The sequence below is a fragment of the Lactuca virosa genome, chromosome 4 (assembly GCF_052849685.1).
Source record: "Lactuca virosa cultivar CGN04683 chromosome 4, Lactuca_virosa_CGN04683_v6, whole genome shotgun sequence".
NCBI lineage: Eukaryota > Viridiplantae > Streptophyta > Magnoliopsida > Asterales > Asteraceae > Lactuca > Lactuca virosa.
Genome location: NC_136429.1, coordinates 956,969 through 966,579, shown reverse-complemented (window position 1 = coordinate 966,579; position 9,611 = coordinate 956,969). Strand labels below are relative to the sequence as shown.

General features: G+C 35.2%; 1 protein-coding gene across 1 annotated transcript; it reads left to right on the top strand.

Moving 5' to 3' along the window:
• Positions 1-526: 526 nt before the first annotated feature.
• LOC145169119 (uncharacterized) lies at positions 527-4,886 on the top strand. Its single transcript, XM_079087690.1, has 2 exons — positions 527-967; positions 3,908-4,886. The coding sequence occupies exons 1-2, from the start codon at positions 647-649 to the stop codon at positions 4,793-4,795; spliced, it is 1,209 nt and encodes a 402-aa protein (XP_078943816.1). The 5' UTR covers positions 527-646; the 3' UTR covers positions 4,796-4,886.
• The last annotated feature ends 4,725 nt before the right edge of the window (positions 4,887-9,611 follow it).

Below are 9,611 nucleotides of genomic sequence, written 5' to 3'. Positions count from 1 at the left end.
CTCGTAGGCTTGAAGGCCGGAGGTTTCACGGCGGGACAACTGCATTAAAAGATGCTACATGTAAGGTCACCAAACATGAGAAATCATGTATGGAAAATCATACGTGTTCATAGCAATGTTATATCTCCTAGATCTATGGATGTAGTCTTCAAAAGAATTGGTTTTACCATACAAAAAGGCTTAACGACGCAACTTGTTGCCCGTTTGCCTTCTCATTCGTTGTAATGATAACTAAATTTGTCTTAAAGTGAAATGAAACATAACTACGCTTGTAATTTTATCCCCTAGATCTATGGATGTAGTCTTCAAAAGAATTGGTTTTACGATACAAAAAGGCTTAACGACACAACTTGTTGTCCGTTTACCATCTCATTCGTTGTGATGATAACTAAATTTGTCTTGAAATGAAACATAACTACGTTTGTAATTTTAATATTTATTTTGAATAATGAGTAATGAGTAGAACACAAATATTAGCGAATATTTGATTTCTCATGCTTGTAAAGGGGAAAGAAAAACATATCCACCGATGAGGTGGGTAAATGTTGAACTGAATTGCAAAGGCGGTGCCCTTCTTTCTTTGTAACACAACACCCCCTCCCCTGACCCCTCTTTGGGTCTTCGCTTTTCAAATCCAACAAAATCAATGGATCAAAGTTTCAACGATCGGGTGGATAAAGTATTTAGGTCTATTTCATCTTCTTCGTCGACGCCGTGGTCTCTCACCGACGCCCAGGTTGAAAGGCGAGTGTGGAACCGTCATAAAGCCGACAATAAAGACGATGATGATGAAACCCTTGTCTCTTCTTCTTTCGATAATTTGTTTAACTGCCGAAGTAATCGCAGGAAAAGCCTCGACGAAGACGATGAAGATGTCGGAGGCGATGATGCCGTTGAGACCGAAAACGATGGAGATGAATGGGACATTCGATCTTCAATCGGATTGGATTCTACTCTTGATAAAGAGGTACACCTGCATTTCAATATATTCGATTTTTTCTATTCGCTCAGTAGAGAACACATCTTTTACCTATGATATCACGTTGCTTAGTTAACCAAAATTAGTATGTTAGAATATTTAGCTTCAGGAGAAATCTAACACCTGTTTGTGGAAATTTAAAATATTTAAGCGTCATTACCATTTTAACGTGGGATGATTGGATGATTCTTTCTTTCTACTTTGTTTACACACCCGACAGTCACTAAACACTTGAAGCAGCTTATGTTCTAGTCAACCTGGTCTATGTGAATCGTAAGGGAGAAGTATAACAATACCCGCCCTCAAAAAATCACCTTGTCCTCGACGTGAACATTTGAAAAAAAGATTTGTGTTTCCATCCCCTATCAAAGGTAATCGTAATCCCATCCCACCGGAAGTTGAAGCACTTTTGGAATTGAGACACAATTTCGGATTTGTTAAGTTGTACTTTCCTGACCCGAACCATCAAATTTTTTTTTTTTTTTTTTTTTTAAACCCGCTTTGAGACCTGTGCTGAAATTGGAAAACTCCCTTGACCCAACTTGCACATTCCTTTTGACAGTTATTGAATACCTCTTCAAACGCACAGAAATGCTCATATCCTTCTGTAGGTGCTAAACCCTTTGATCATTTGAAAAAATTTCTCATAATTTTTGCCAATATTTATAGACATCTTTAGAACTTTGTTCCCTGACTGACAATCTTCCCAGTTCCACCTGGATGTGTTTGCCTTTGCAATGACTTAATATGGACTTGAAGGTTTTTCCATGTAAATGATCACCTTTAAGCATAACTGTTTTTACACCCTCCTCAAAAAAAAAAAAAAAAAAAAAAACTTCATAATTTGCAATTTCCAGTTGTGATGTGTGGTGCCAAAAGTCTCAAGCCATTGTATGCCTAATATTACATGCAAATTACCCAAGTCAAGTGGTAAGAATTATTTCAATTCCTTGCATACTTAGCTTAACATTCCGATACACTTCTTGACCCTTCACTTTTAATCCCGTTCGCATAATAGTGTCATAACTTTCTGTTTTCACAGCAATTTATTTTATTATTTTAACTTCTTTACCATTCCCCTTGAAATAAAAATTGTGTGTTGCTCCACAATCGATGAGCTCAACAATCTTTTTCCATTGAGTTCTCTCATCAACTTCATAGTCTTAGGATTAGTTATAAGCCTACAATCAAATTGAGATGTGTCTCCACTTTATAATTCAATTCAGTTGTACCACATTCTTTAAGCAAATCATCTGCTGATACTACACCTTCATGTTCACTATTTTCTAGAGTTTGGATCACCAAGTTTCTTTTCCTTGCATTTGTGACCCGGAAAGAATTTCTCATTGCAACTATAACACAATCCTAATGATCTTTTCTTTTGTAAATTTATTCTTAAGAATTTAGGAGTTTTTGATCCCATGATTCCACAACATTAATTGATTCCGACTATTACTCCATAATCCTAACAGTTTTGCGTGAACTCAAAATTTAGTTTTTTTTTTTTTTTTTCTTCAATTCTACTTGCAATGTCCATAGCATCCAACGGGAGATTAAACTGAGATAATAATCTCAGTTCTGCCTTAATTCCTGGATTCAGCCCATTTATGAATTCACTTATAAAAAAATTCTTGAGATATGCCTTGTAAAGGAGCTGCTAGGGTTACATACCTACACTGATTTCTTGCTTCAAGGGTAGGAATTGTTTTAAAAAGTGATCCGATTGATGCAGATCTGAATGGAAACAGTTTCATTTCTTCCCATCAAACTATAGGCCTTCTCCTATGTTACCACCTGATGGCGTCTCCTTCAAAGCAACTTCCAACTGTTTTTCATTGTTTAGTCGATTTTGGAGAAAAATCCATGCATCAGGATCTTTTCCATCAAACAACAATGATATCTGTTGACTAAGATTTTCAATTGCTTCATTCAACGATCGGATTTCTGTTTGCACAACGTTCAAATTCCCTTTGAATTCATCCAATCTTGATTCATCATCCTTTTTCTTCCGTTGTAATTTCTTCAATTTCAAAATGGTGCGCCAAAAAAATAAAAAAAATCAAATCGCACCTCACAAAACCAGGTCGCATTGCTCTGATACCAATTTGTTATACTCTAGGTCTAGGGTTTAATTGCAGAATTATACAAGTGTGATGATTGATTGGGGCTAAAATCAAATGAATACAAAAGGTATCTTGACATTTGAGAGGTCAAGGCTCTCCCACAAGTGAACTACTCACTGAGATGAACAATAGCTCCCAACCAACACCAACCTTGTACTTACTTATATCTCAACTCCACCGCCCTAATTAGGAAAATGACATAGAATCCCCTATTTACTCATTTATTACAAATCATTAAGTCAATCTGATCCATGTAAATCATAAGGGATGGAATGGTCTATTTCAATTGTTTGTTTTTTTTTTAATAGGATGGAATGCGATTTCTTCCGTTTTGTTGATTTTTATCCGTTAGCCTGTGGTGTTTTTCTTTCTCATTGTGGAATGTAATGTAGGCAGCCCATTCTTATTTATGTAATTTTCGACAACACAAATTTTTCTTATAAAGTTCAGGAATTCATTTTAATTTACAATTTTATTTCTAAAATTGACTAGAAAACATGTAATCTCATTTCGGATTTTTGACAAGTTTTTTATTAGCTAAAAATTAGTAACTTTTACTAAATACTCTATACTAGGGTAGAGTTATATATATATATATATATATATATATATATATATATATATATATATATATATATGTGTGTGTGTGTGTGTGTGCCCGCCTGCGGTACAGGCAGGGCAGGGGAACATGACCATGGTCCATGGAATGTAGTGTCTTATTCCTAGTTTATATGATTAGGTGTTTGATGTGTTTTGTATGGTTGTAATCTAATGCAGTGAATTTCCATGTGATTATTGATTATAGGAAGAGGAAGATGCATATGATAAGATGGCGGAAGGAAGGGAGAATGGTGATGAGTGTGAGCGTGTATATATGAAGGATGTTACTGATCATGGGCCTTATTTGAATTCACACAATGTTCTCCCAAGTTTGGTCCATGAAAATCATGATGCTGCAAAAACCAGGTTGAAAGAAGAAGAAGATGATGATGATGATGAACCGATGTTAAATGCAGAAGAAGTAGAAGCTTGTGTCCCTGCAGCATCCGGGGAGTGGGAGGGTGGTTATGGTATGAGAATCAAGTCGATACTGAAAAGGAAAAATAATGATGATGCGTTGAAGCCAACAGCAAAACGTGTGAGGTTTGACCCGAGTTGTAACAAGACTGATGATAGATTAAGAAATGGCAGCCAGGTCCAGGTCCAGGGTTTTGCATCGCCTGGGAATGTTCCAGATTATATTGTGAATCCTTCAAAGTATACACGCTATGATTTTGATGAGGAGGGGTCTAATCGTGAAGCTTATTTGGATATCATGGAATCAAAGCATGTTGGAGTGGAGGAATCATTGCCTACTACTAGTAGTAGTTCGGTGGTTTTTATTCCAAGGAAAAAGAAAAAGAGAGGCGATGATGATGATGGTATTGGTGAAGCAGCAGCATTTAACCATGTCCGTGCCCGTGAGGAGCAGGCTAAGGCCAAGAGATCATCTACAGCTAAAGGCAGTATTGCCATTGCTGCTTTAGAATTAGAGGTACAACAACAACAACAACAAAAACAAGGTGAAGGCGAAGCAATTAACCAAGAGATGCAGGAAGAGGAAGAGGAGTCACATGTTTGTAGCAAGAAGCCAGGTCGTAGATATAGGTCAAGAATGGAACAACAAGATGATGATGATGATAATGCTTCTTGATGTTGCTTTGCTTTGCTGTGCCTGACTGCCTGTCGTTATTATTATTATTTTTTTTAAGTCGCGTAATTCAACTTGTATTGGTATTTGGTAACTTGTGGTGCCGTGTATACTTTTCGTCCTTTAACAAGACCATATTGCGTCCTTATATATATATATATATATATATATATATATATAGGATCAAATGAGAACGCCTAAAAGGTTGAGAACGCGAGAACAGATTTGGACTATCTAAATACTAAGATCTATGGTTACTATTAAATGAGGGATTTATGAAAAATTCTAAAAGTACTGGCATTTAAGTGTAACAGTTGAATGGTCAGAAGGGCATAATAGGAATTGCAACTTTACCTAATTCCTATAATTTCTCACCCTCACCTCTTACCTTTCTTATTCTCGTATCTATATCCTCTCTCTCTAGGGTTTCATAAGATGCATCGACTGTGACAACCATAGCCGACCTTCCCCTGGTCTAAACAACATCACTTGCAACAGGATTCAGAGAAAGAGAAAGAGAGATCGAGAAGGAAAAAATGTCCGCCGATTTGGGTTGTTAGTGGCGAATAACACAGTAGGATTCAAAGAGATATTGAGAAGGGGAAGTAAAAAGTCGTTTGTGTTCCCCCATGTGTGTGCTGCTGATGACGACGATTAAGCCACAAGGGTCGCCGGAGAATTGACGCCCTTCCTTCCCCTCTTCCCTCTGTCTCTTCAACCTCTTCGAACCCCGGAGACGATTGCAATTGGACACAACATCTTGAATATCGGACATCACACCTGCGATACGAGCCTTTCTTCCCTTCCTGTCGCCCTATTGCTGCCGTCGCTGGTGAGCCTTCACACTCTCTGCCCCTTTGACTTCCACCATCGCCAATTCCATCGAAGGCCAAGAGACCGCCTCGATTTCTCGTAAGCCCCAGGACTTGTAATCCCGATTCAGGGCTTGAAGAATGACTGCAAAAATCACGATTGGTAATTGCAATCATGAAGGGGGGTGTGTGATTGGCGCCTCAACTACCGTGACAACCCACGACAATCATGGGTTCTGCGATCGAAATCCATAGAGATCTCAGGTCAATAGACGATGCCATTAGATCACACGAAGGTATATTTGTCTCCGACTACTCAAAACCTAAACCGATTGCACATACAGTCCACTTGCTTGGAATGGATTCCTCCTTCGCACATTTTTCACTGATTCCCGATGTTCCGATTCGATTTTATTTTGATTTAACCTCTATAGAACAATAATTATGTTGTAACTATTTCTGATTTTTTTTGTTTGTCTCCAAAAATCGAATTCTAGAAAAAGGCCCAGATGATTAGGCTTTTGTTTTGAGTAATATTCTTGAAGAACCGAATGAAGAGAAGTCTACCACATATCTCATGCTTCTATGAAACAAATGGTGATGGTGATGAACAGAGTTTGGCTATGTCTTTGTTTTCCATATTTCATGCAGGTCCAACAAAAGAGCAAGAACATTTGTATTCAAATGTATTCATAAGATTAGATGTATATTCATTACAGATTGAAGTGTATTCATTAGTGATTAAATGTGTATTCAAATGTATTCATAAGATTAGATGTATATTCATTACTGACTGAAGTGTATTCATTAGTGATTAAATGTGTATTCAATGTTTTCTATTCAAAAGCAATCCATATTTACCTGTGTTCATTCAGTTGTGTTTTATTCATTTATGAATATAACTTAATCCATCTATTCATTCAAGATTATTACCGGGTTCATATATGATTACAAATATATTTTATTCATGTATGATTACAAATATTCGGATAAAATGATTAACGCGTCAGTATTTTTGATGTTGTTGGTAAAAATAAACTTAAAAAAAAACGTTTTTTTTTAAATTATGGTAAAAACGTATTTTAAAATCATTTTATTGATTTTGTTAATTAAAAATAGATTATACAAATTCCTAATATCTGGGTAAAAAAATCTATTAATCAGATTAAATCCCATGATTTTAGGAATTAATTAATTATCCATAATTAATTACAGTGTAAAATTCTTTTTATGCCCTTATAAAATGATTGGTTCACAATTGTTCTCGCGTTCTCAACTTTTTAGGCGTTCTCATTTGATCATTTCCATATATATATATATATATATATATATATATATATATATATATATATATATATATTACCTAATAAATAAAAATAATTTGTGTCACGTCATTTTTTTAGAATATCAGTTTAAAATTTTATCATTTATTCTCAAATTGACACGTGTCGGTCTCACAAAATTTTCTCTATTAAATTAGTTTTTAAAATTCAAATAAATCAAGATATGTATTTTTTTTTATCATATTTCGAAATACATATTAGTTATCATCGTACAACGAATGAGAAGACAAACGGACAACAAGTTGCGTCGTTAAGCCTTTTTGTATGACAAACCCAATTTACTTGAAGACTACATCCATATAGGGATGAGCATAACCGGGTACCTGCCTATTTTAGTTGGAACCGGAACCGCTCCCGGAACCGGCGGTTCTTAAGTTATTGGAACCGGAACTATAACCGCCTACACCGGTTCCTAGAAAATTGGAACTGCTCTCGGAACCGCCGGAACCGGTTCCGGTTCCGGGTACCCGGTTTCTTAAATATAAAATTTTTTATTTATAAATTATAGATTACATGGCATGGATATTAACGTTTACAAACATCCGAACTAGAAATGGTATGAAAATAAAACAATTATAAAAACTTGAACTTTTACACAACCACCTATTACACTTTAAAAACACTTCTCACAATTAAAAAACATCATAGAAAACAATTACCATCAAGTGAAATTTAACAAGTAGAGATGACAAAAATGACAAATTACGAACAATAAACATAAAACAACGGGAAAAACAACACATCAAAAACATCATAGCCTTGAATTGGATCCATTGATCTTGTCAGCTCATCTGTCGAGAACGGTATACTGCATGGATATAACATAAGATTTAGTATGTGATTGTTAAGATTCCTGTAAAGGTATATAGAAGAACACCATCAGAAGTTAACGAAAGATTTATCAATCAGATACCGATATAAACCCTAAAAAATGCTTGGCTATTTGTGTTAGTTAAATCAATTAAAACTGAACGGACATAACATAAGATTTAGTATGTGATTCACAAATCATTTTGTTGAGGTTACAATTTCTCATAGATTGGAACATTAGAACGGTTCATTTGACAAGCAAAAAATATAGAAATTGGATATTCTCACATGACTTCTTGGATAAAAAGATAAACTAATGTTAGATTTAAGGGATATATACACTAAAGTCCCAATATTTTCATCGATTTGACAAGAAAGTCCTAAACTTTATTTTTTTGACAGAAAAGTCCAAATTACCGGCAGTTGTTGACGCTTTTACCCTTTTTTCCCGGTTAGCCGGTAATTAGGACTTTTTTGTCAAAAAAATAAAGTTTAGGACTTTCTTGTCAAATCGTCAATTAGGACTTTATTGTCAAAAAAATAAAGTTTAGGACTTTCTTGTCAAATCGTTGAAAATATTAGGACTTTAGTGTATATCTCATTTTTTTGTTACAAATTTAATGGTATGATACTCTTTAAGCATAAGAGTTATTAAAACCTTCTCTAGTCAGCTAGATCCTATTGAAATCCTTAACATTTGCTTCTTGTTAAATCGTTTTTTTAATCTCAACAAACCGACATTGAAAAAAATTGAGATAATCAAGAAAGAAAGAAAGAACCAAGGTTGTGTTGACTTTTTGCAGTCCCAAAAATGGAGAAATAAGAAACCGAAAAAAACGAAATTGCCCTTCTTTCCCTTCTCCACATTCACACCCTTTTGACTAGGCAATTTCGTTTTTTTCGGTTTCTTATTTCTCCATTTTTGGAACTGCAAAAAGCCAAACAACCCTGGTTCTTTCTTTCTTTCTTTCTTGATTATCTCAATTTTTTTCAATGTCGGTTTGTTGAGATTAAAAAAACGATTTAACAAGAAGCAAACGTTAAGGATTTCAATAGGATCTAGCTGATTAGAGAAGATTTCAATAACTCTTATGCTTAAAGAGTATCATACCATTAAATTTCTAACCAAAAAAAATTATATATACACTAAAGTCCAAATATTTTCAACGATTTGACAAGAAAGTCCTAAACTTTATTTTTTTGACAGTAAAGTCCTAATTGACGATTTGACAAGAAAGTCCAAAACTTTATTTTTTTTTGACAAAAAAGTACTAATTACCGGCTAACCGGGAAAAAAGGGTAAAAGCGTCAACAACTGCCGGTAATTTGGACTTTTCTGTCAAAAAAATAAAGTTTAGGACTTTCTTGTCAAATCGATGAAAATATTGGGACTTTACTGTATATATCCCTAGATTTAATACAAAAATCAATTGACAATTTGACATACCATCACTAGTGAGACACTGGAATCTGTCCACCAGAAAACAGATAACAAACCAATTTGTAAAGGGATATATACAGTAAAGTCCCAATATTTTCATCAATTTGTAAAGGGATATAACAAGCCCATCTATAGGGATAGCTAGAAGAAAATCTTGAGCATATGGTGCACGTAAACACTGGAAAACTGCTTTCTGCCGAGCCGTCATGTTGAAATGCACTTCCATATCTTGGACAATTTTACTAAAAAGGGCACTCGCCAATATATTCTGGGATTTAGGGGGGGGGGGAGGGGGGGCGGTGCCCTTAGTAGTAAAACTGCTAAGGTCAATGTCTGGAAGCTTGTTACGAAGAGAGGCTAAGGCACAAGCATAATCAGAATCCATGCCATGAATGACGCTATGTGGTCTTGTA